This window comes from Astatotilapia calliptera, chromosome 22 (genome assembly GCF_900246225.1).
Source record: "Astatotilapia calliptera chromosome 22, fAstCal1.2, whole genome shotgun sequence".
In the NCBI taxonomy this organism is placed as follows: Eukaryota; Metazoa; Chordata; class Actinopteri; order Cichliformes; family Cichlidae; genus Astatotilapia; species Astatotilapia calliptera.
Genome location: NC_039322.1, coordinates 2,951,670 through 2,978,543, shown reverse-complemented (window position 1 = coordinate 2,978,543; position 26,874 = coordinate 2,951,670). Strand labels below are relative to the sequence as shown.

The 26,874-nt window shown below is 44.4% G+C and overlaps 1 protein-coding gene and 1 gene segment (V, D, J or C); both read left to right on the top strand.

Annotated features, from left to right (window-relative positions):
* Positions 1-400: 400 nt before the first annotated feature.
* LOC113015151 (uncharacterized) lies at positions 401-7,307 on the top strand. Its single transcript, XM_026157080.1, has 3 exons — positions 401-753; positions 5,728-5,849; positions 6,908-7,307. Exons 1-3 carry the CDS (start codon positions 401-403, stop codon positions 7,240-7,242), a joined length of 810 nt encoding a protein of 269 aa, XP_026012865.1. The 3' UTR covers positions 7,243-7,307.
* Positions 7,308-13,176: 5,869 nt separating this feature from the next.
* LOC113014114 (Ig kappa-b4 chain C region-like) overlaps positions 13,177-26,874 on the top strand; it is a 35,843-nt gene continuing 22,145 nt past the window's right edge. Inside the window, 1 exon segment of the C gene segment in view lies at positions 13,177-13,355. Coding sequence covers positions 13,192-13,355 — 164 coding nt within the window.

Sequence of the window (26,874 nt, the reverse complement as noted above, 5' to 3'; positions counted from 1 at the left end):
TCCCCTGCATCTCAGCTGCCTGCATCTTGGGTCCTCATTAAATTCCACACGGCTCATCCCACGAGCCCTGCCAATGTCATTGTCAGGTCGTCTGTTATACCCACCACAATTGTCACCGTTGTCACAGTTCTCATAGTTTTTTCATAGTTTTCATTTTTGGTTCAGCCCTCAACCCAAATAAAGGCTCGTTTTTTTTGCTGAAACCTGCAACTCCTCTGTCATCATCTGCTTTTGGGTCCTGTATCAAAAAAGCACAGGCACACCCTGCCGTGACAGAACGATCTGACGCAAGATGGACCCAGTGGATGCTGTTCGTGGAGGGTGTCACCGTCTCTGGAACCTGTGAGCATACATCTCTGGCACCTCGGATGTGTGGACAAAGCTGGTGGGAGTAAACACCATGGAGGTGATTCTTCACGGCAATCCCGAACTGCTGGAGATCCCGTCGGCTTCGGCGCTGATCTGCTATCTGGTCCGAGCCAAGGAGACGATCCAAGCCCGGGAGTTGCTGGATTACTCTGCCCACTGCGGCTGCAGCTGCCAGTGGACTGCACGCCTGCCGTTTCTGCTTCGTCTCCTTTCTACCGTGACATTCAGCGTGCCTGACGCCTGCCAAGCCAATGTTATGCACCTGCGCAGAGTGTGTGTAGCCAAGCCACTGGGGGCTTTTCTGCCATGGCCTCACCAACGACGTCACCGCTTTGTATGCAGTTCGCCACCACAGGCCTCCTGGTTGCCCCCAGAGTTTCATCGGTATAACTGTTAAGCTGTCGACCCCCACAACTATTTGATCATGGGCTATTGTGTTGCCGACCTCCGGGTCGTCCTCTGGAGTTTCATTGAAACTTCATTGATTATCATTCTTTTGATTTTTGGGCCATGTGCTTTTTGTATTGGATTGTCTTGGACTAAAGTTCTGTTAACATGTAAGCAGGACAGAATAAATAGAAAAGTCTGTTTTCCAAAAGACGCCTGCACATGTAAACAGGGCCTCAAAAGTGAAGGACATTTAAAAAATATTCAGAGGAAAGGTTCAATTTGTAAAACTTACTTTAGATTTTTAGAAAACTCACTCAGTGAAACACACTGTCAGTGATTCACAATGATGTACAATGCTGACCACAGGATGCAAAAGTTAAACCTGACCACAGCTCAGAATCATTCATCTCTGTTTTAACTTCACATTTGTATATGTTTTGTAGAATAACAGGACAACCTGTGACACTGGACAGACTTGAGTTTCATGCCCTGAACAGGTTTTGTGATGTAGTGTGTAATAACTGCTCCTTATCGTTTGTAACCTGTGTGTGGGAGTACACACAAAATAGTTTTTTGATGCAGTTTGAAGTTTAGTGAATGTAGGTTAAAAGTACATTTTAATGTTTAGAGTAGTGCTGTTAGCGTTAATTGTGTTAAAATGACGTTGAAGCCACAACTACATTAACACTACAAATCTCTCTTAGCGAGTTAACGCAGATCGCCCCGTGCGTTGGCTGCACGGCGTCAACGCATTAGCGCAGTTAGATCGTTAACGTGTTAGCAGCGTGCAGCCCCATGCACAGAGAAGGGCTGCAGCCACTGGGGAGCGCCATATTGCGACCTCCACAGTAACAGGAAGCACGTGACCTCCATGCTAACCGGAAACACGTGATCTCTACAGTAGGCCGAAATGCGTTCCTGCATGGATCATCGTCTGTGGAAACCTTGCAAGTGGATCATAAAGGTTGGGACAGAGTCTGTCATGTGTAAATTTGCTGTTAATAATTATATAATTCTAGGAATCTAGTTTGCTTACACTGATTATGTTGGCACTTTGTTAGCGTACAACAACGGTCAGACCCCCGAGTATCTAAACTTGCAATGTGTGTACTTTTGACACCTCTGGTTAGCTTTTAGTGGTCAGTTTCAAACGTATTAGATTTTTGCTTGTTATTGAACAAATTCACTTCACTACTTTTCACTATCTGACATCAGTGCACATTGTTCCCTTTATTGCATATTGCACTTTATTTATGTCTCTCATTCCACCTGCATCAACATTGTAGCGTTTGTCACAAAGACAAACTTACATTCTGCTCTGTTTTTTATTGCCCAGATGTTAGTTAGCCTTTGCTAAATTGTCTGTTATATGTCAATAGATACGTATGTCACTAATAAAAGTGTCTGGTAAATTATGTTTTTGTAAAGAATTTTCTCCCAAATCTCTTACATGCTAACTGTAACGTGTTATTTCTGCTAAAACCTGAACTTAAATGTGTATATGGTGTTTATCTGTTTTTCTCTCTGTTTATTCTGCCTCCAAGCCAGAATTGCAGGGTTAGGGTTTTTTTGTCCTTGCTACATTTGGAGCGCTTAGGCCTAATAAAATATTGTTAAACCATCTGCTGTCTCTGCTCTGGGTTTCTGCGCCTGAGTTCAGTTCAGTACAGACCACTCGGTCCTGTGACAGTAACAGCATTGTTTATACTTCTTACTTCAAAGTAAAAAGCTTACAGTTGCTATTAACATTAATGTATTACCCTGTAATCAATAATATTTTTATACATTTTATGCATTAACCCTCTGGGCTCTATCCAAATCAAATCAAATCAAATCAAATCACTTTTATTGTCACATCACATGTGCAGGCACACTGGGAGGGAAGGGAGGGAAGCTCACCTCCAATTATCCGTTCAGAGCACCGCACTACTCGCTGGAGAGCTTTGCAGTTGTAGGCGGTGCTGTTGCCATACCAGGTGGTGATGCATCCAGTGAGGATGCTCTCAATGGCACAGTGATAGAAGGTCCTGAGGATGCGGGGGCTCATGCCGAATCTTTTCAGTCTCCTGAGAAAGAAGAGGCGCTGCTGCGCCTTCTTCACTGTTTTGTTTGTGTGTACTGACCACGTAAGATCCTCAGCCAGATGTACTCCAAGGAACCGGAAGCTGCTCACTCTCTCCACAGCAGCGCCGTTGATGGTGATGGGGGTGTGTACTTCTCTGCACCTCCGGAAGTCCACTATCAACTCCTTTGTCTTTGCGACGTTGAGGGTGAGATGGTTGTCTTGACACCAGTGGGTCAGGGCGCTGACCTCCTCCCTGTAAGCCGTCTCATCACCGTTGGTGATAAGACCCACCACTGTAGTGTTGTCCGCAAACTTCACAATGATGTTGGAGTTGTTAGTGGCTGTGCAGTCGTAGGTGTAGAGTGAGTACAGGAGAGGGCTCAGTACACACCCCTGTGGAGCACCAGTGTTCAGTGTGATGGGGGATGAGGTGATGCTGCCCAGTCTGACCACCTGGCGTCTGTCAGACAGGAAGCTAAGGATCCAGCTGCAGAGGGAGCTGCTCAGTCCTAGATCCTGCAGTTTCCTGTCCAGCTTCGAGGGAACGATGGTATTGAATGCTGAGCTGTAATCTACAAACAGCATTCTCACATACGTGTCTCTCTTCTCCAGGTGTGACAGGGCAGTGTGTAGTGTCAGGGCTATGGCATCATCAGTGGACCTGTTGTGGCGGTATGCAAACTGTAGAGGGTCCAGTGAGTCGGGTAGTGCAGAGCAGATGAAGTCCCTGACCAGCTTCTCGAAGCATTTGCTTACGATGGGGGTCAGGGCTACAGGTCGCCAGTCGTTCAATGAGGAGATGGTGGAGGATTTGGGTACAGGGACGATGGTGGCCATTTTGAAGCAGGCTGGGACTACAGACAGAGAGAGGGAAAGGTTGAAGATGTGCGTGAACACTCCAGCCAGCTGAGCCGCGCATGACCTGAGGACGCGGCCGGGAATCCCGTCCGGACCAGTAGCTTTGCGTGCGTTCACCTTCCTGAAGCACTTCCGCACATCCTCCTCAGACACAGTGTGCGCACTGACGTCATCCGCGGTGCGCACACTGTCCGGTCTCATGGTGTTCGCTGTGTCGAATCTAGCGTAGAATACGTTTAGATCCTCACACAGAGAGGCCGTGGTCTGCGGTGTGCTGGTTTTCCCTCTAAAGTCTGTGATCGTGTTTAGTCCCTGCCACATACTCCGAGGGTTGTCAAACTGTTGCTCCACCCTGTCCCTGTACTCACGTTTGGCTGCTTTGATCGTCTTCCGGAGTTGGTAATGTGCGTGTTTGTAGTCCGATGTGTTCGCGGAGGCAAAGGCGGTGCTCCGTGCCGCCAGTGCCGCGCGAACATCTCCGTTAATCCAGGGTTTTTGATTTGGGAAGGATTTGACTGTTCTGGATGGGACGACATCTTCCACGCATTTCCTGATAAATCCACAGACTGAGTCTGTGTATTCATCAATGTCTCTGGCGGCCACGTGAAACATTTCCCAGTCCGCGTGATCAAAACAGTCCCGCAGCGCAGACTCCGATTGGTCCGTCCAACAGTGCACCGCCCTCCGGGTTGGAGCTTCCTGTTTCAGCTTCTGCCTGTAGGCGGGCAGGAGCAGGATGGAGCAGTGATCTGATTGGCCGAATGGGGCGCGGGGGAGGGCTTTGTACGCATCCCGGAAAGAGGTGTAACAGTGGTCGAGTTGCCGGTTTCCACGTGTGTTGAAAAGGATGTGTTGATGGAGTTTTGGTGAGACTTTCTTCAGGTTTCCCTTATTAAAGTCTCCGGCTGTGATAAACGCTGCCTCTGGGTGTGCGGTTTCCTCGCTGCTGATCGCGCTGTACAGTTCCCGGAGTGTACGGTCAGTGTCGGCTTGTGGGGGAATGTAAACAGCCGTAATAATCACTGCTGTAAATTCCCTCGGTAGCCAGAATGGCCGGCACTTAATCAACAGGTACTCCAGGTCCGGTGAGCAGAAGGATTTGACCGGGTGCACGTTCGCATAATCACACCAGCTGTTGTTGATCATGAAACACACACCACCGCCTCTGCTTTTCCCAATAAGATCCTGTGACCTGTCCGCGCGGTGCACAGAGAACCCCGGCAGTTGTATTGCGGAGTCCGGTACTTTGTCCGATAGCCAGGTTTCTGTGAGGCAGATCACGCAGCAGTCCCGCATCTCTCGCTGGAATGAGATCCGTGCCCGAAGCTCGCACAGCTTGTTCTCCAGAGACTGCATATTAGCCAGTAATAAACTGGGTAACGGTGGTCTGTAAGTGCGCCGTCTAAGTCGAACCAGAACGCCAGATCTTCTCCCTCTGCGTCGGCGTTTGCGGCCTCCAGGGCCAGAGAACAAAGGCGTCTCAGGTGAGATGAATGGGGGGTCTGCAAACGGAGCGTCCGTGTTGCAAAACTTGAACTCCGGAAAGTTATAAGAAAGACCGTCTTTTATGTCCAGTAAGGTTTGTCGGTCGTACACAAGGAGACAAGTGCTGCTCGTGAAAAAATAAAGGAAAAGTAAAATTAAACACAGAAGAAAGCCGTTGCTTGGGGGAGCTCGCGACGAGGCTGCCATACTCGGCGCCATCTTCCTGGCCATTTGTGGCCACTTCACTTTTCTTTTGACTGCTACACTGCAGTGGACCAAAAGAGTGGTGCAGGTTTGATCTTAATGTGGTTATGGCGTTAACGTCATTTTAACAAGATTAACGCTGACAGCACTATTTTAGATTTTTCTAACTCTAAAATACACAATATATCACAGCCATAACCTTTTGGTTACTGAGGACCAAAACTGGATAAACACTCTAAAATAAATGCAAATTAAATTTTTGGAAAATTGTTTTATTGTGTTTCATTCATTTTTATTTCATAATTATAATAATAATATGTCGTGAAATTATGATTTAAAGAATTCATATTGGTGAGTTTGTTTGTTTCAGAGTCAGAGAGCCGTGTCTCTCTACAGTCAGAGGTTTTTGTACGGCGCCTCAATGAGTTTGTATCACTGTGGTACACGTTCGGTGGAGGAACCAGACTGGATGTTGGAAGTAAGTCAAACTTAAACCGCTTTTATTTTAACAGATTTCTTTCTTGTAATTATCTTGACTTTTCTGTTCAGTGTGCCAGAAAAAAACTCGGTAAAATAATTTTTACATAAATTTTCATGAAGAAACAAAGTTAGCTTCAGAATAAATGTTAAAATGAATATTAACAAATGATATAAAACATCAGAGTGGACTTGAGGATATTTTACATATACATACATCTGGTTAAGTCTTGAGAGCTTTTAGTTTTAATTTAGTCTGTTAGAGTCAGAGAGCCGTGTCTCTCTACAGTCAGAGGTTTTTGTACGGCGCCTCAATGAGTTTGTATCACTGTGGTGGACTTTTGGTGGAGGAACCAGACTGGATGTTGGAAGTAAGTTAATTAAACTGTGTTTATTATTAAATATTGTATCAATTTATTTAATAATTATTTGTTAGGCTGCTTAGATGAGACAAAAGTATTTTTTTTATTTAAAATAATTTAGTTTTTGATGTTTGTCCTTTTTACTGGACTAATTCAGATGAGCTCTGCGAGTTTCTCTTGTTTAATCTACATTTCTGTCACAGTAAAATGTAGACAAGAGTAAACTTCATCATCTTATGATTAGTTTGTAAATTTCCACCACATCAGCTGCTGTTTGGATGAGTCAAAGTTTGCTTTCTGATGTTTTTATCGTGTCAGATGTTTCAGATTTAGTTTGAAATCATGTGAGCTGTTCAATAACATTTCAAATCTACATGAATGAGTAGCTGCTCTGTGCTTGTGTCCACTCATTTCTTCAGTCGTCCATGATTTAGACTTCTAATCATTTTAAAGCCAAACTTCTGCTGTAAATGTTTCCACATCTGCTTCTTTTATTTCCAGTGTAGTTTGAACATATTTTAGCTCAAACTGTGTGATGATTCTCTCTGTGCTGATATGCATGAGAGGTTTCTGAAAGGGAACTGAAACAATGTGTGAGTGAATGACTGGTGGAGCAGAAAAAACACCTGACAGAAACTTCTTAACGGAGAAATTCAAATTGTGGTTCGTGTCCTCTAAGCTGATTTGTGTTTCCTAGGTGATACCCGCCCCGCCCTGAAGGTGCTGGGTCCCTCCAACAAGGAGCTGGAGCAGGGGAAGGCCACGCTCATGTGTGTGGCCAACAAGGGCTTCCCCTCAGACTGGAGTCTGTCCTGGAAGACGAGCGACAGCAGTGGCAGCAGCAGCATCAGAGGGGAGGAGAGCAGGACTCCTGGAGTGCTGCAGAATGACGGCCTCTACAGCTGGAGCAGCACCCTGACGCTCACTGCAGACCAGTGGGGGAAGGTGGGCTCTGTGACCTGTGAGGCCACCCAGGGCTCCCAGTCTCTGGTCTCAGAGATACTGAGGAGAGACCAGTGTTCCCAGTCCTGATGTCAATCACTGAGTCTTTCATGCTGTTTTTCTTCTGTCTCTTTGTTTCTTTGTGTTTGCAGATTTTTAAAAAAGCATCAAACAGTCATGTTTCCATCTCATAATGACAACAATCAGAGCAACAATCTCCTCTAGTTTCATCCTTTTGTGTCTGTTGTAAAGCTGATATTTCAAACTCTTAAAAGAATAAAAACGTACCAAGAAAACATGTTCTTTGACTCTGTGAGTTTAATAAATGCACATTAAAAAATAAAGATTTTGTAACATTTATTAAACAGACCAAAATAAAAATGTCTACAGACACACCAAGTGTAATGTGTAGTCAACATGGTTAAATATATTTTTTAATCCACATATTAAATATTTCTCTATAAGATGTTGAGGTCATGTCAACCATAGATTGTCTGTGTGCTCTTCATATTTTCTAGTCTCAAAGCTGTTTTATGATCTACATTTTAATCTGATCAAAAACCTAATAAGTAAAATTAAAGAGCAGGGTGTCATCTGTATGTTTAAACAGAGATCATTTAAATCAAGTTCAAATGAAGATTTACTGAAGTTTGATTAATGAACTATTTGGCAGTGAAACTCTGACGAGGCAACAAAGCAGAGGTGAGTCTAGAAGCTGGTGGTGGCAGAGGTGAAGCAGGTGGAGACTTAGCTGAGGATCTCTAATTGTCAGGATGAGGTGGAGATCAGGAGTCTGAGATTTAAAGCACACAAAACAGAGGCTGAGTAACTCACAGAAGGCAGCGAGACAATAACTGGACTCAAATAATGACGACAGAATTGAGCTCGACAGTGGACATGATGTTAAGAACAGACTAACAGAACAAACACAGGAATGCAGGCAGATGAGAGACTACAGGTCTGCTTTAATCAACTTATATAGAAGTTAATCTCTTCTAGTGTTCACAGCAAAATGAGAGAAACTCACTTCACTAAACCTCTTAACACAAGAAAAAGACCACGGTCTGTCAGGAGGATGATCACATCTTATTTTCAGTGGTTTCAGATTTTTGTACGACTTTATATTAATGTCACACTTTTAAGCATTAGTAAGATATTATTTGAAAGAGAAACTTTTTAGTTCTTTGTTCTGTCTACATTAATACTTTGGAAACTGACTAAATAACTTTAGGTTTTTACAACAGTAACAGTGATTCGTTTGTGCTGGAAATATCCAAATGAGGCTAAATCTTCACTGAACACATTCCCTACAAACACTGTTATAACAGCTTGCTTGATTTGTTAATCAGCAGAATATCAGAATATTATAGACACTAGTTGTGATGTGACTACAATGATTTTCTGGATTTGTGTGATGAAGGACTGCAGCTGAGCTCCACAGAAGCATCAGTTTAATATTTAACAGCTTACAAATAGAAAAGAGCTGCTCATCAGTGCAGAAACACTGACAGCAGTATTTGTATTTCTAATGACAGCTTGTTATATTTTACAACTTGGATTAATATAAAAATCTTTAATGAGCAAAAACAACATTTTTTTCTTTGTGGACCTTCCAGCTACGTCTTTTCATCTGAACTTATTGTTATAAATGTAGAAACTAAGAATGAGTCAGACTGATGGGCTGCAGAGAACATCAGTCATCTAAAAATAATGTTAATGTTTTAAAAATCTAAAAATCCCAGTCTTGTAGTTTGTTCTGCAGCTGTTGCTTCAGATCAGTTCCTCTTCAGCTGAGAGGTTTTTGTACGACAGATTTTCACAGTGTAAACAGAGTGTTTGTTTTTGAGCCTGAATTTATGTTTAGATTATTTAAATTAAACTTTATTTTTTATGTTGAGCTGTATGATATTTATTGATTTTATTTTCATATATTTTAACATAAAGGTCTTATTTTACTGATAACTGTTCAAATTTAACAAATCATAGATGATATTATGGTGGTTCTAGTATGGAATGGAGGTCAAAGGTCACAATAAGTTTTCTCTATAACTCTTTGACTTGTTGAACATGTTGACTGATTTTTACTTAATTTTTAGGGAAAAGAAAAAAAGAAACTATTTTTAGATTGGAAGCAAGTGTGTGTGTGTGTGTGTGTGTGTGTGTGTGTGTGTGTGTGTGTGTGTGTGTCCTCAGTGAACTGTATCAGTCTCTGCAGTATCTTCCAGCTGCAGCAGTCACTTCAGTTTCCGTTCAGTCTGACTGAGGGAGGTTTTTGTACGACTGTTTTTCACTGTGTCAACACACCTTGACTGTTCAGCCAGTGAAAACTCTGACAGTAATAAACTGCTGCATCTTCAGCCTGAACTCCACTGATGGTCAGAGTGAAGTCAGAGTTTGATCCACTGCCTATAAAACGAGCTGGAATCCCTGATATTCTCTCATGAGCACGCTTAATGAGCAGTTTGGGAACGTCTCCATCTTTCTGTTGGTACCAGGCTAAATAGTGATAGTTGCTAGAAACATAAACATCCTGACTGGTCGTACACTTGATGCTCACAGATCCTCCCACAGCAGAGCTCACTGCTCCAGGCTGAGTCACTGTGATCTGTCCTCTGGACTCTGAGGACACAGAGACAAAAACATAAAGCAGCTTCATGGTTTTGTGGGCTTCATTTCAGAGGGACAGATGTTGATAGAGGAGAGGAGTTTGATTCTCTGGACTTTACCTGTGAAGCAGCAGCAGAGGAGAGTCCAGATGAGGACGCAGATCAAAGTCATGTTTTTGATGAGGAGGATTTCTGTGGCTTCTGTTGTGATGAAGGACAGCTGTCAGTCATCCAGTGTTCAACTCTCAGGACTATAAACTCTCCCAGAGCACTGGAGCATGGTGCTGCTGATGCAAAGTGCCTCTCTATGGAAATGAACTGACTGAAAACAACAAGTAGGTGGATCAAATAGTCGATGCTGTTTATCAATTAATCAGTCAGTTTATGAAAATGTTTTCTTTCTTGTGTTTTAGGACACATCCACACATTGAAGGATGTGTGGGATTTTTAAATTTGGGTATTTTCTGCAATCTTTTACAAAAACATGTTCATTGACTGAGAGAGGCAAGAAAATGTTTCATGATCAAACCAGAGCAGTACTTTGTGATATAACCCCAAGTGTTGCCAAATGCCAACAAAACATGCAAACAATGTCTGAAGATAAAGGCTCAGACATTCGTCCTTGTAAGACAAAATCTGATTTCCTCTTGTTCACTTAAAAAAGAAGAAGAAAAGAAATGTTGTACTTGTCTACTCAAACACATGAACAGAGTTTCAGAGAATCTTCACCCTGAAAGAAGTTTTAGAAACCTACCTGTCAGCAAATCAAAGAACCGCTTACATGTAAGCAACAGGACAGAATAGAAAAGATTTCCCCCAAAAAAGAACCTGCACATTTGAACATGGCGTCAAAAATGAAAGACATTAAAAAAAATCAGAGGAAAGGTACAATTTGCAAAACCTATTTTAGAGTTTTGTAAAACTCAGTACAAAAAAACTTGCAGTGATTCACATTGATGCATGATGCTGACCACAGGATGCAAAAGTTAAACATGGCCACAGCGCAGAATCATTCATCTCTGTTTTAATTTGATATTTTTATAACAGGACAACCTGTGAGACTGGAAAGACTTCGGTTTCGTGCCCTGAACAGGTCACTTTCTGTTTGGTGATGTAGTGTCTGCAGTGTTGGGAAGGTTACTTTTAAAATGTATTCCACTACAGATTACAGATTACATGCCCCAAAATGTATTTTGTAACGTATTCTGAATACTTTGGATTACTTAATATATGATCATGCTTTTTACAACTACATGAATGTACTATTGCTGTTTGATTTATTACTGTTACTGAAGCCTACTTGCCGTACCAATAACAACTCGATTTTTACATCTTAATATAAATGAGTATCAGTAGGTGGACATTAGGTAAGGCTGCACTTTTTGCAGTGATCTGCAAACGCATATATAAAACAGGTCCGCGGCTCCGAACCGTAGTAAAGGGACCTCTGGCTAATCCGTCGGGTTCGTGTCGGCTCGTAGCTGAAAACTAGCTTTACTTTGTTGCCTGGGTCAAGTTTGTAAGAGACAGAGAGAGGCGTTGAAAGGCTGCTCCAGCAGAACTTATTGTTTCGGAGGAAAACACGAACACAGTGTCCAGTCGAGTCTTAACAGCTTACTTACAGCTGGGCTCGTCAGGCTCTCTGTTTGGCTGCTGTGGTTATTATTATATTTACATGCTTCCAGCTCCCGTTTCTGCTCGATGACAGCTCGTGCTTTTCTACTCTCCTTTTTCTCCCTCTTCGCGCTCACAGACACATAACAGGTACAGCAGTCCATTCTCCCTGCAGCACGGACTACACTGCCCATCAGGCTGCATTCTTTAGGGCGATGCCTGTAACACTCTGCCTGTTGCCTTCATGTTAAATCATTTTTTGAATAATAATTTTTAAATATTTCTTCACGTCATATTGCTGGCAGCAAGTAGAGATGACATGGGCCGCAAGATTGAGACACAGACATTAGAGCCTCTTAATGTTTTCTTTGGGTTTCAACCAGCGTGGAATTACCATAGAGAGTGCACAGCCTAACATATGAAACAGGAGAAGACGTGTAATCCATTTATTTCAACAAAGTAATTGTAATCTGAATTGATGTGATTAGCAGAGTAATCCAAAGAGTGGGAATGTGCTGGAAATATCTTTTATTTTATGAATTTGTCACATGTTTTAGTAATATCACTTTTGGGTCACTTCGAGGTTCACATGTGGGGAAGATTCAGCTTTAACTCTATTGCACAAAGTCAGGTATCGTGAGAAAGTTGGTGACACCCAGAGGGGGAGAATTCAACAGGTGGTGAAGTCTTTTGTTAATCAGGTCTTTGAGGATGTGGAGAAGAGGCAAGGAGCAGTCTCTATGTGACACTGGAAGAGGAGATAAAGTTGTAAACTCTCTCCCTCTCTTGGAGGGGTCAAGGGTGTGAACAACAGCTGTGGAAATGCCTTCTGTTTGACTGTATTTAAAGAGGGCTGCTATTCATCTTTAGAGACACGCATCAGTGCCCCACTGAATGTCGTCTCTCCCTCAACTGCTTGGGAATTAAAAAGGTGTTGGCTCATCGTGTCTGCAGACTTTGTTGATTATATTTCCATGACATTATTCTGCAGTGACAAAGTGAGATATGTCACAACAAAGGAGCGAAAACTGAAAAAGTGTTTGTTTACATTGTTGAGTTAACACCGAATATAAAAGCTTCAGTGCTCTTTGGTACGGATTCTCCAGGTTTCTTTTATTTAAAAGTTTTATAATTACGATTTTGATTATGTCCCCACATTCTGTGTCAATGATGGTGATGATACTGGAGGATAAACGTGAGCTCTAACACATCTGCTCAAATTTACACAGCTTTCACATCACTTCATTGTAGGGGTCGACTTTTTCTTTATTTGTTACCTGTATATGAATCTACAGTGTTCAGTTGAGTCGCATTCCAAATATGCTGTGAAAAACTCTTTTTAAACGAGTCGTGCTGGAGTCAGTCAGATGATTTCCATAGAGGCACTTTGCATCAGCAGCACCATGCTCCAGTGCTCTGGGAGAGTTTATAGTCCTGAGAGTTGAACACTGGATGACTGACAGCTGTCCTTCATCACAACAGAAGCCACAGAAATCCTCCTCATCAAAAACATGACTTTGATCTGCGTCCTCATCTGGACTCTCCTCTGCTGCTGCTTCACAGGTAAAGTCCAGAGAATCAAACTCCTCTCCTCTATCAACATCTGTCCCTCTGAAATGAAGCCCACAAAACCATGAAGCTGCTTTATGTTTTTGTCTCTGTGTCCTCAGAGTCCAGAGGACAGATCACAGTGACTCAGCCTGGAGCAGTGAGCTCTGCTGTGGGAGGAACTGTGAGCATCAAGTGTACGACCAGTCAGGATGTTAATGGCAACAACCGTTTAGCCTGGTACCAACAGAAAAATGGAGGAGTTCCTAAAATGCTCATTTATGCTGCTAGCACTCGAGAATCAGGGATTCCAGCTCGTTTTACAGGCAGTGGATCAAACTCTGACTTCACTCTGACCATCAGTGGAGTCCAGGCTGAAGATGCAGCAGTTTATTACTGTCAGAGTTTTCACTATCCTAACAGTCAGTGGGTGTTCACACAGTGAAAAACAGTCGTACAAAAACCTCCCTCAGTCAGACTGAACAGAAACTGAAGTGACTGCTGCAGCTGGAAGATACTGCAGAGACTGATACAGTTCACTGAGGACACACACACACACACACACACACACACACACACACACACACACACACACACACACACACACACACACACTAGTACAGGTCCTCCATCTTTCTTTCACCCAAAAAGGATTTAATTTGTGAGAGTAAACTTGTGCAGTGTAAACAGTAAAATGTAAACCTTGCAGCAGTTAAGGAGTGAAAGGCCATTTTTGTTGAAACACTTGTTTCCTGGTTAAGAGCATTGCTTAGAAACTCGTCTTTGGTTTACTTTTCATTTTCTGTTTGGGAAGATTGGGGAACATAAGGACCTGTTTTCTTGTTTTGGCATTGCTCACATCCAAAACAAATAAACTCCTCTATACCAAAAACAAACCTTCTTATCAACTCACATGATCTTGTTGTGCAAATAAAGTCATCCTGTTTTTATTAAGCTGTATATTTTCAAACATGAAGATTGTTAAAATGATTTGGTCGATGTTTCATCTTTCACTTTGTTATTCTCCTGGTCTTTCATTTGTTCAACTGTGATGCTAAAGTTCAAAAAACAAATCCCAGAATTGTTTTCAGTTAAGCTAAGCAGTGCCTTCATGTTCTAATTATCTTTAACATTACAGGGCTCTAGAATGACTTTTTGCCTTGGTTGCACTGGTGCGCCACTTTTTCAACCGCATCGCTTAACACCGCGGTTTTACATGTGCCCTTTTTTGGGGGGAAATTGCTGTCCATACAGACAATATTGATTTGTAAGTGATTAACTAACAATCTTGTTCTTGTGCTTAAAGTGCTTTGGCACTCTTTGGCCATAAGAATGCAGAGATGGCACCGGGTGTTATGGCACGCCGTCTTTCTCTCGGTTCTGCAATGTTTGTTTGTTGTGTTCTTAGTGGTGTCCCTGCTAGCTTGGAAAACCCACTTCCTGTTGGTGTATGAGCGACAGACGCTTTTTAACATCCGTGACTCACTGCTGATGCTCCACAGTGTTAGCGAGCGATCTGGAGGAATCCCGCCGCCGTGCCGGAGGAGCAGCTTCGCCGCGATCGCTGCTCTGCGCTTCCACAGGCCCCGCTGGTTTAGAAACTTATTCCCGTTAACGACAAGGAAGCAAGATGAACAGCAATTTTACTTGCTAGCAAGGCAGGCTGGTTGGAACCAGGCTCTTGGAGCTAAACGCTCCTCACCTGTCTGCTAGCCAGCATCAAGTAAACAGCCTTCCTTGCAGCTTTTTATTCTGAGAACACAAGCACTGTGTTTGTGTGTATGTGAGTGTGTATGTTTGTTTGGTGGTGCGTTTGTGTGACCTCCTGCTTATCAAAAGGGTCATAAAAGCAGGAAGCTTACTAACCAAGAAAACAGAACCCTCACATAGGATGTCCCTATAATGAAACACTACAGCCTCCCCCACCAACAAACAGGCTGGAGAGGTGGTCAGAGACAAAGGAATGTCTTTGACCATGCTGCTTGAACTAAGTCTTACATATTTAAGTAACACAATGACAACATTTAACAATTTGACTCCAACAGTCCCCCCTTTTTGTCAACTTTGTACTTAAATTTCCACTTATGCACCCTTGTGTTTGACAGTTCAGTATAGGCTTCATTCACACACAGCTCCTCACATCATTCACTTCCTACTGCTGCAAAAGTTCACAGTTCATACATGTACGAAACGTGCTTAGCAATTATCCTACTTCTCATTCATCTCACACACAGTAAACTACATCCTGCAAGGAAACAAATGAATGTCAACAGTCAAAAACAAGAATCAACGTTCTCAAAAGAATATGCACTACAATCCAAATGTATGCAGACATAGGAATTCAAACACATCCGTTGGTTTTTGGTTTGTCCATGTGGCTTCCAGCTATCTTCAAAGCTGTAGCCTGGTCAACACTCCTCTTTATGACCCCTTTCAAACCCCCAAATCTTCTCACTGTACACATCCTGTGGGGTGATCGAGTCACCTGGTGAATCATCTGCATTTACAACTCCTCTCCTTTCCTGTTGTCACTGCAGAAAAAGTTTTTTAAAGGAAATTGGATCAAGTTGTTTATGATCTTCTCCCCCCTTTTTGAGTATTAGGACACATAAAGGCAATGGTTATATATCTATATATTTTAGCACAAATGACAATATAAAAAATATCAATCCTAACAATGCCCATGTGTCAAAGTAACTGAGAATAAAAAACAGAAAACATGAAGGAGATATTCCTGCCCTGGCTTTTTATAGCAGATAATCTTAAAAATATTCTGCAATTTTGCATAATTTTAAAAAAGTTTACATTTCTTCAGTATTGAACAGCAGAAAATAGGCTTTCTTGTCCGAGGTCATTGAAGTAAAAGAAAAAGAGACAGAGGCTGACAGCGCTGTAAACAACGGTAGACTGGTGGGTAATAAGCGAAGAAATAACGCAGAAAACAGAGATTTGAGACGGGAAACTGTTCTTGAAGTACAGAGAGAGAGAGAGAGAGAGAGCTGTGCATGAAGTGCGATTTTTATCTTGGTGGAAACAAAACAGTAAAGTAAGAGGGAATTCATGACGATGTTTATCAGATGTGAAGCATAGTTTGTTGCTTCTTTTGCTGCTGGTTCAGTCAATTTTGCTTGGAGAGAGACAAAACCTGCAGCTCAGAATCAGCGCAAAAAAGACGTAAACAGCGCGGACCCGACGCATCAGAATCAGTGAGCTGTAGGCTTTCAGCCTGATGGCGTGTCCGTCTACGTGCCGTCGTGTGAGAAAGCAGAGAAAGCTGATTCTGATGCGTCGGGTCCCTCTGTGTGTTTACACTGTGTGTCTTTGTGTGGAATCCGTTTACCTGCTCTCATTTACTGTTTGGTGGTTGATAAAATACTTTTGTGATCTTTAACCTGAGATTCCGGCGTTTCTGGGAAAATATATTTATGTTTAAAACTCGATTTAGGATTTAATGAATGCACACATGGGTATTTCTTTCTTGGCTGCTGCCTCAAAGCACACTGTGCGCTGTCTATCTTGTGTGCTGCACAATATCGTTTATTATTTAGTAAATATTGATATCTATGACTAGCTAGTTTATTGTGATGGTGCTTTGTTTTCTCTATTATTATGTTGCTCTTTGTTGTTTGCTGTCTCCTCTGTTTGTTTTTTTTGTTTGTTTGTTTTTTTTTTCTCCATACAGGTGACCCAGGAGTTCTTTTTTTTTTTTTCTCTCTCTCTTCCCCCCCTTCTCACCGTCTCTTCTCCCCTTTGGTTTTCTTTCTTTCTCTCCCCCTCTTTCTCTCATTCATTCCCCCTGTCGTATTTATTAAAAAAAAAAAAAAAAAAAAAAAAAAATGACAAAGGATGAACTGAAGCTCTGCCATCACGTACTGCTGTTTCTGATGTCATTTAGAAAAAAAAAAAAGAAAAAAAAGAAAAAAAAAAGGATTTAATGAATCAATGTCGCTTTATTCAAGCTACTCACCTCTCTCTATCTGCCTGTACTTTCAAACGTACAGACGGACTACATGAATATCTGAACTACGACCAATCAGAGAGGTCCCACCCTTGATTATCTCTGATTGGTTTAGACCACGATAGGAGCATAATGTGTGTCGGTTGTTGACCACAGGGAGAGTTTCAGAGTTGCAGAGAGTGTTTTTTTTATTTATTTTTTACTCGAATAGTTGGTCGTACCGCTGCGACCTGAGATTATTTTTAATCGCACTTGCGACCAAATTGGTTGCACTCTACAGCCCTGCATTACATTTAATTTTTCTAACTTAGCTTTGCTCCAGTGGTAATTAGAGTGAAAGGACTTGAAACTCAAAGTTTTACTCGTCTCTGTAAAACAAATTATTCATACCACCTTTACTTAACAGGAGCTTTACTGTGATAGTTTTAATGCATTCTTCTATATTTAGTATGGTTTTAATATTTTCGTATTTTAAATTACGCAGGATATATGATAAAACAATAATTTACTTGCAAAGAGTTTTAATTTCTACACAAATACTTTCATTATGTGGAAAAAAAGTATTTGAGATGGAATTGTTTTATTTGATCTGAGAACAAAAAGAAATTGTTCATTGTCAATATATTTAGATCATATAAACAATATACAGGTACATTTAGCAAAGAAAGTAAGAGAGAAAAAATACTACAGACGGGCATCTGAGGGTGAGGGGAGCGTGCCAAGCTCCAATCGACAGCACAGAGGGAGTTCAATGATGGCATCATGATTCTGTGAGCAGCACATAAACCAGAAGCTAGGGTGGTGATGGGGAATGACCGACGGCAATTTCCTATGAACATCACCTAATGCTGTGTCACTGTGCTAAGCATACTTTGACAATCTGAAGAGGGTCTTCCTTTGTGTCATTGTTGTTGTCATTTGCATCATGACCACTTCTACAAGACTGCTAAAGTGATTCAACAGGTGGGATCATAACAGCAGTAAAACAACTGGATCCAATACCCTTTCCGAGAAAGGTTTTCTGCAGAGATAAAAAGGACAATAGAGGAGTCATAAGTATTCCCCCCACAGGAAGAATGCCTGAAGTGAGGCGATGAGGGTTGATAGAGGCCATAAAAAAGGGCTCTATCACATAATCATATATGCTTAGAGGTATCAATTGTATAATGATAGAGGTCTGATCCTTGGTAGTCTGCAAAGACTCTTCCAGAGTGTTCTGGCATGCACACACATCCTAAGGTCATGAATGAGGGCGTACCTTCTTTATATAGTATGGGAGGACACCTACTCTGTATCTGTTTAAGTATAAGAGCCTTTTGTTTAGGTGGACCGCTGGACTCCTCGCGCCAACTTTCTGAGGAGACGTTCACAGGGCCATATCTTGATACACACACACACACACACATACATACAGTGCCTTGTCTTTGTAACCAAGGAGGGTTTACGAGGGGAGGTACTATTGTATTGTGTGAACTGTTTTCCCAATAGCAAGCGGAGGCCGTCGTTGGGGTCAATTTGTGGTAGACACCGACGAGGCCTCCATTGCAAATAAATCGATCGATCGCTGACTGTCTCGTTTTCTTCATGATGAATTAGTCTCTAAACCAGCGGGGCTTGTGGAAACACAGACCCAACAACACCCAGATGGAAGACTAGTATTAATAACTGAGTGCACACTTATTTCCACACTGTCATCCTCGAGTAGGTTTGAGGGAACGAAGTCTTGCCCCAAAGACATTTTGTAGGTTTGCTGGCTCCTTAGAGTACGAGCACCTGGATGACTGAGAACCTTCACAGATCTATTTTCAAGCTGAGCTCAAAGGTCATAGCCAAGCTTTTTTCAATACACTGCTCAGCTTTCTTTATCATAATCGTACACATCATGGTTTTGGGAGCTTCATTTCAGAGAAATAATTTTTTGCAAGATGAGAGATTGTTTCCCGAGACTTTCTCCAACTTTTCCTTGCTGTGCAAAAAATGATGGTATTTGTTTAAGAGATCTACAGTGTGTGTGTGTGTGTGTGTGTGTGTGTGTGTGTGTGTGTGTGTCCTCAGTGAACTGTATCAGTCTCTGCAGTATCTTCCAGCTGCAGCAGTCACTTCAGTTTCTGTTCAGTCTGACTGAGGGAGGTTTTTGTACGATTGTTTTTCACTGTGTGTTCACCCACTGACTGTTAGGATAGTGCCAACACATACAGTAATAAACTGCTGCATCTTCAGCCTGGACTCCACTGATGGTCAGAGTGAAGTCAGAGTTTGATCCACTGCCTGTAAAACGAGCTGGAATCCCTGATACTCGAGTACTAGCATAGTAAACGAGACGTTTGGGAGATTCCCCATCTTTTTGTTGGTACCAAGCTAAATAGTTGTTGTTATAAACATTCTGACTGGTCCTACACTTGATGCTCACAGTTCCTCCCACAGCAGAGCTCACTGCTCCAGGCTGAGTCACTGTGATCTGTCCTCTGGACTCTGAGGACACGGAGACAAAAACATAAAGCAGCTTCATGGTTTTGTGGGCTTCATTTCAGAGGGACAGATGTTGATAGAGGAGAGGAGTTTGATTCTCTGGACTTTACCTGTGAAGCAGCAGCAGAGGAGAGTCCAGATGAGGACGCAGATCAAAGTCATGTTTTTGATGAGGAGGATTTCTGTGGCTTCTGTTGTGATGAAGGACAGCTGTCAGTCATCCAGTGTTCAACTCTCAGGACTATAAACTCTCCCAGAGCACTGGAGCATGGTGCTGCTGATGCAAAGTGCCTCTCTATGGAAATGATCAGACTGACAGAAACATGCAAGTTAGAATAGAATAGAAAGCCTTTTTTTGTCACTATAAAGTTGTACAAAGAGACACAGCGAAAATGAGACAAAGACACAAAGTTGCAGGGGGAGAAGTGCCAGAAACACATTATATTAGATTAATATTTCAAACATGACAAAATGCTAATCTTACAGCAGCAAAATGATTGTATCTCTACAGTTTAAACATTTCTTATGCACAGAGTGGATAGTCAAAAAAATTGAATCATCACAAATACATCATTTTATATTTATTACTTTTACTATTACTTACTTTTTAGTCTCATTTTATTCTTATTGTCACGGTTTCTGAGTCAAGCTGCATGGTGTTATGAATGAAGGACCCAAGATTCAGGCACAGGCTGTGATGCGAGTGAGCTTTTATTCCAACAGGTGAAAACACACAAAAAAAGTGAGGATGGCGAAGACAGAACTAAGGCTACGTTCACACTGCAGGCGAAAGCGCATCAAATCTGATTTTTTTGACCCTGTCTGCTGACAGATGGAGAGAATAGACAGACTGTTCCCTGTTTGTGAAGGACTGCTAGGAAAGTTTTACATAACTAACTGTCTGTCCTGAATCAGTCTTATTAGGTAATGTTCACATAATGTGATACAATACAAAATATTACACAGAGTGCACTATACTGGTCATAGGATGTTCAAGATGGGCTATACGCCTTCCAACAACTGCTCACACTGCACAGCAAATACACCGGACAATTACATCCACGCTCTTTGGTTCTGTCCACCAGTTCAGAAATTCTGGCGTGAGATATGTGAAGACTTATCAAAGTGTCTGAAATGTACGGTAACATTCCAGCCTCCCCTTTAGTATGCTTGCTGGGCAACTTGGATGAGGTCACTGCAGAAATAAACACAGCCCACGTTGTTTTTACGGCCCTATGCATTGCCAAGAAAATGGTCCTCATTAACTGGAAAAATAAAAATAATCTTAATTCTAACCAATATAGAAACCATCTAATAGATCACATTAGTCTTGATACAACATCTGCCATCACATTTGATCAATCCCTTTGGGCTCCTTTGATCGGCTTCATCACCTAGTGGGGGTGGGGGGTCATGATTTGGTCCTGCCTTCGCTATTGTGGTTGATATGGGGGTAGGGATGGCCTTAGGGCGTCTGGGGAGTCCCTAGGGACGTTTCCCTAGAGGGACTAACCTGGGGGATGTGGCCATGACCTGGTTAGGAGCTCTGGGGCTCTTAGATGGTGGTTTCCTTGTGGCTGCGTACAGCGGAGATGGGGGAGGGTCTGTGCTGGCAGACGTTGGTTACTGGCCTGGTAGCCTGGCTGCCCCTGGGAGGGTCCGGGACGGGCGTGGAGGCTTGGGGGTCTGGGGGTGCTCCGCCCCCCGGTCTGGGGTGCTGGCCGGGCCTTGGGGGCTTGGGTCCTGGCTGTTGTGTCGCCGGAGCAGTGGGCGGGTGGGTGCAGGGGGGCTCAGCCCCAGTGCAGGGGACCTCTGGTGCATCGGCCCTACTAGGGGGCTCTCTAACTGGTGGGGAGGTTGTTATATCTTTGCAGGAGGTCTCCTCACTACAGGAGCTCACTCTGCAGGTGGGGGGAGAGATATAGGAGAGGTGGAGAATGAACTCAACCTGGGTGTCTATTGTCTTGTGTAGTTTGGGAGATGATTGGATGATGGGGTGGGTGCAGTTTTCTCTGGGATGGAGTCGGGTGGGCTGCCCCGGACTCTGTGGGGCTGGGCGGTGCTGCTGCTGCGGGCCCCGGTCCGGATGGGCCTGGGCCCCCTTGCCCTGGTGGGTTCCAGAGTGTGGAGGTGCCTACTGGGGTCAGCGGGGGAGCTGGCCCCAGGGAGGGGCCGCTTGCCCCTCCCTTTCTTCCCTCCCCATCCTCAGCTGCCTCCCTATTCCCGCTCTACCACACCCATCCACACACGCAGGGCTTGGGGTGCGGGTATGTCACCAGGGTGCAGGGGAGGCACTCCCCCTCTGTCCCCTTCTGGCCGCCTGTGCCTCAATTTTATTCTGCAACCTAGACATCCACATTACTCACACTCTCACATAACACATACATATAGGGCCTTGGTGGTTAGCACGTTTTACAGCATCCAGAGGATGGTCGGTGTACTCCAACCCACCTCTGGCGCTGGTGCCCTACCCTCAATTTTAAATGCATTTAGACACTAAGGGTTTTCGGGAGGAGCCGTGCTGCTCTCTGAGAGGAAGCTAGTACCATGCTCTCCTGAGTTTTAAATGCACTTTAGAACAGCACACAGCAACACCACATATGAGCGGGCGTAGGGAGGTTTGAGGTCTTCACTCACCCCGGTTCTGTTAGCCGTCAGGGCTGGGGGGCTGGGAGGAGGTGCTGGCCGTCAGACTGGGGTCTGGGATGCGGGGCCTCCCTGCTACTGCAGATAAGGAGGTGGTCCGCTTGCCTCCACCCCAGAGAGAAGGGTTACATGTCCTGGGTCTAGGTGCGGCTTGCCCCTCTGAGGGCGGGGGTACCTGGACCTGGGATATAGAGTATGTTTGGGGAGTGCGACTGTCTGTGCAGTGTCTATTTGTGTCTGTCTACACGTTGGGTGAGTGCCGAGTATTTGGTGGTGCCTACGGGGTGGGAATGCACATCTGTGTCCGTGTGCGCCTGTTCGTCTGTGTCTATATGTCAGGTTGGGTCTTAGACTCAACCTCTCTGGGTACATCTCAGGCCCTCTAAAGTATGGAGGCCTATCTCCCCTCACCACACTCCCTGCCGGTGGCTGATGCCCTCAGACGTTGGTGTGTTGGTGGTCCTTGTCGTCTGGGGCTGGGCGCTCATGTATGTACCGGCTCACTCCTGGTGGCTGATTGGCGGGGCCTGGCGCCTGTGGCCCGGCTGGGCTCCTTCCGGGGGGTGGGATGCCCTCAGGCCTCTGGCCTCTGGGCCTGAAGCTCAGTCCTCTCTGGCACAGCTGGCTGCCGGCAGAGCCCGCGGGCACGCCACTGCAACCCCCTCTGGCCTCTGCTCCGTAGCTGCGGGGTGACCTCTCCTTTGGGGCTCTACTCAGCTATTCCCAGGAGGGTGGCACGGTTCCCCCCCTTTGGTGGTCCTCCTCGGGTCCTTGTACTCTGGGGCCTCTGGATATCTGGGGCCTGGATCTCCTCCATACCTGCTTCATACCCTGGTGGACGGGGCTATGGCTCCCCACACTCCCTAGCAGATCGTTACATGGAGAAACCTTCGGAATACAAGCATGCTGATCCACACAGGTGTGCACACGGGTGGACTACACCTTTCTTGGCTGCTGCCTCAAAGCACATTGTGCGCTGTCTATCTTGCGTGCTGCACAATATCGTTTATTATTTAATATCTACTGTTATCTACTGCTAGCTAGTTTATTGTGATGGTGCTGTTTTTTTATTATGTTGCTCTTTGCTGTTTGCTTTCTCTTCTGTTTTTTTTCTCCATACAGGCGATCCAGGTGTTTTTGTTTTTTTTTTCTTTCTTCCCCCCCTTCTCACCGTTTCTTCTCCCCTTTGGTTTTCTTTCTCTCCCTCTCTTTCTTTCATTCTTTCCCCCTGTCCTATCCCCCAGTCATGTCTGTCCCATTTGTAGCAACTGAAAATAAAATAAATACATAATTATAATAAAGGTCAATCAAATGGACCAATATGGCAAGGCCATGATGATCCACTTGGTAAAATAAATCCGCTTGGCATCTTTCTTGGCCTTAAGACAACAATTCTGATGGCTAAAGATCCAAACGGGACACAAAAAAAAAAAAAAAAAAAGGAAAGTTTAACATAACTGTCTGTCCTGAATCAGTCTTATTAGGTAATGTTCACATAATGTTATCATCGCAAGTAACCCCGGCGGAAGGGGCTACATGAATAGGATGACGGACCTATGGATTCTTCGATACCCAACATCCACAATGACGGCGAAACAACTAGTAGCTCAGTGTTCCAACATTCGAAAGAAGGGACTGCTCTCATAGCTAGAGATTGACGAGGTACAACACAAATGCTGTGGCAAGGAGTCAGGACGCCAGGTCAGGGGGGAGATATCATCACCCCCACCCGAGATTGGGTACATAGCCCCAAGTGCGATAGGAGAAGGATCGTTGAGTGCGAGAGGAACTGACCTGAAAAATAGGATAATGGCCAAGCTTGAAACCTGGATCCCCCGTAACCGGTTACCAAGATTACGTGAAGTACCCTCAGAAGGTCTGCTAGATGATGTTAAGCACTACAGACAATACCTACAATACCACTAACAAGCTGATCTACAATACGGCAGCAGTGATCAGTGAGATGCTTGGCTACAAGTTGAACAGCCACAAGGGGCAGTACCCTCCATGGAGAAGGAGGCTAGAGGGCAAGATCAAAGTAGCACGGAGGGAGGTTAGCCAACTAACGGAGTTGCAGAAAGGTGCGACAAAGAAGGTGCATAAGAAATACAGCAAGCTGTCCATACCTGAGGCCTTGGAAACTGCCAAGCAAAGACTCACAGCCTTGGCCAGCCGCTTGAGGAGGTACACCAGAGAGATGGAAGAATAAACCAGCTGTTCTCCACAGAACCAGCAAAGGTGTACTCTCAGTGGCAAGGGAACAATAATAAGAGAACAGCACCACCAAGGCTGGAGACGGAGCAATACTGGAAGAGCATATGGGAGAAGGACGCAACCCATAACTGCAATGCTCAGTGGCTAGTGGATCTGAGGGCAGACCACAGCGACCTCCCTGAACAGGGTCCAGTAACCATCACAGTGGCAGATATCCAAGAAAGGGTCTCCAGTATGAAGAGTTGGACAGCACCAGGGCCCGACATGGTTCACGCCTACTGGCTAAAGAAGCTGACTGCACTCCACGAGCGTCTGGCAGCACAAATGAACCAGCTGCTAGTTAACGAGAGACACCCGGAATGGCTAACCGAAGGTCGGACGGTCCTGATCCCCAAGGACCCCAAGAAGGGACCGGTCCCCTCCAACTACCGACCAATAACCTGCCTCAGTACTACATGGAAGCTCCTGTCAGGCATCATATCGGCTAAGATGAACAGGCACATGGGTCAATACATGAGTGGGACACAGAAAGGAATTGGCAAGAATACCAGAGGCGCAAAACACCAGCTACTGGTAGACAGAACAGTCAGCCGAGACTGCAAGACCAGACTGACCAACCTGTGCACTGATTACAAGAAGGCCTATGACTCAATGCCCCACAGCTGGATACTGGAATGCCTAGAATTGTACAAGATCAATGGGACCCTAAGAGCCTTCATCAGGAACTCAATGGGGATGTGGCGTACAACACTAGAGGCCAACTCCAAGCCCATAGCACAAGTCACCATCAAGTGCGGGATCTACCAAGGAGATGCTCTGTCCCCATTGCTGTTCTGCATAGGCCTGAACCCCCTCAGTGAGATCATTAACAAGACTGGCTACGGATACAGACTACGGAACGGAGCAGTTGTCAGCCACCTCCTGTACATGGATGACATCAAGCTGTATGCCACACTACCAGGCTATACAGCAATGACATTGGAATGTCGTTCGGACTAGAGAAGTGTAGTCGGATGGTAACAAAGAGAGGGAAGGTAGTCAGAACTGAAGGGATTGAACTACCAGAAGGCAACATTGCAGACATAGAGGACAGTTACAAATACCTGGGGATCCCGCAGGCAAATGGGAACCATGAAGAGGCCGCTAGAAAGGCTGCAACCACCAAGTACCTGCAGAGGGTCAGGCAAGTCCTGAGGAGTCAGCTGAATGGTAAGAACAAGATCCGGGCCATCAACACATACGCCCTGCCCGTGATCAGGTACCCTGCTGGGGTAATAGGCTGGCCAAAGGAGGAGATAGAAGCCACTGACATAAAGACCAGAAAGCTCCTTATCATGCATGGAGGGTTTCACCCCAAGTCCAGCACCCTGAGGCTGTACGCTAAGCGGAAGGAAGGGGGCCGGGGACTGGTGAGTGTCAGCACCACAGTCCAGGATGAGACAACGAACATCCAAGAATACATTGGGAAGATGGCCCCAACTGACCGAGTGCTCAGTGAATACCTCAGGCAGCAGAAACCCAAGAAAGAGGAGGGAGACGAGGAACCATCATGGAAGGACAGGCCCCTGCACGGTATGTACCACCGGCAGATAGAGGAGGTGGCTGATATCCAGAAATCCTACCAGTGGCTGGACAAAGCTGGACTGAAAGACAGCACAGAGGCACTAATCATGGCAGCACAAGAACAAGCTCTGAGTACAAGATCCATAGAGGCTGGGGTCTATCACACCAGGCAAGACCCCAGGTGCAGGCTGTGTAAAGATGCCCCAGAGACAATCCAGCACATAACAGCAGGGTGCAAGATGCTAGCAGGCAAGGCATACATGGAACGCCATAACCAAGTGGCCGGCATAGTGTACAGGAACATCTGTGCCGAGTATAACCTGGAAGTCCCGAGGTCAAAATGGGAGATGCCCCCAAGGGTGGTGGAGAATGACCGAGCTAAGATCCTGTGGGACTTCCAGATACAGACGGACAAAATGGTGGTGGCTAACCAACCGGACATAGTGGTGGTAGACAAACAGAAGAAGACGGCCGTAGTGATCGATGTAGCGGTTCCGAATGACAGCAATATCAGGAAGAAGGAACACGAGAAGCTGGAGAAATACCAAGGGCTCAGAGAAGAGCTCGAGAGGATGTGGAGGGTGAAGGTAACGGTGGTCCCCGTGGTAATCGGAGCACTAGGTGCGGTGACTCCCAAGCTAGGCGAGTGGCTCCAGCAGATCCCGGGAATAACATCGGAGATCTCTGTCCAGAAGAGCGCAGTCCTGGGAACAGCTAAGATACTGCGCAGGACCCTCAAGCTCCCAGGCCTCTGGTAGAGGACCCGAGCTTGAAGGATAAACCGCCCGCAGGGGCGTGCTGGGTGTTTTTTATATATATATATATATATATATATATATATATATATATATATATATATATATATATATTTATATTTATATTTATATGTGTGTGTTATGGAATGCCCTTTAGGAAAATATTATATATATATATTCCAACCAAAGTCTGAATATATAGAATGAAACTTGAATATATAGAATGATCTGTTGAATATATAGAATGAAGCTTGGATATATAGAATGAAACTTGAATATATAGAATGTATGAACCTCATTTTTAGAGATGATGTGTTTCTGAATTCTCTGCCTTTACAAAATGGCATCA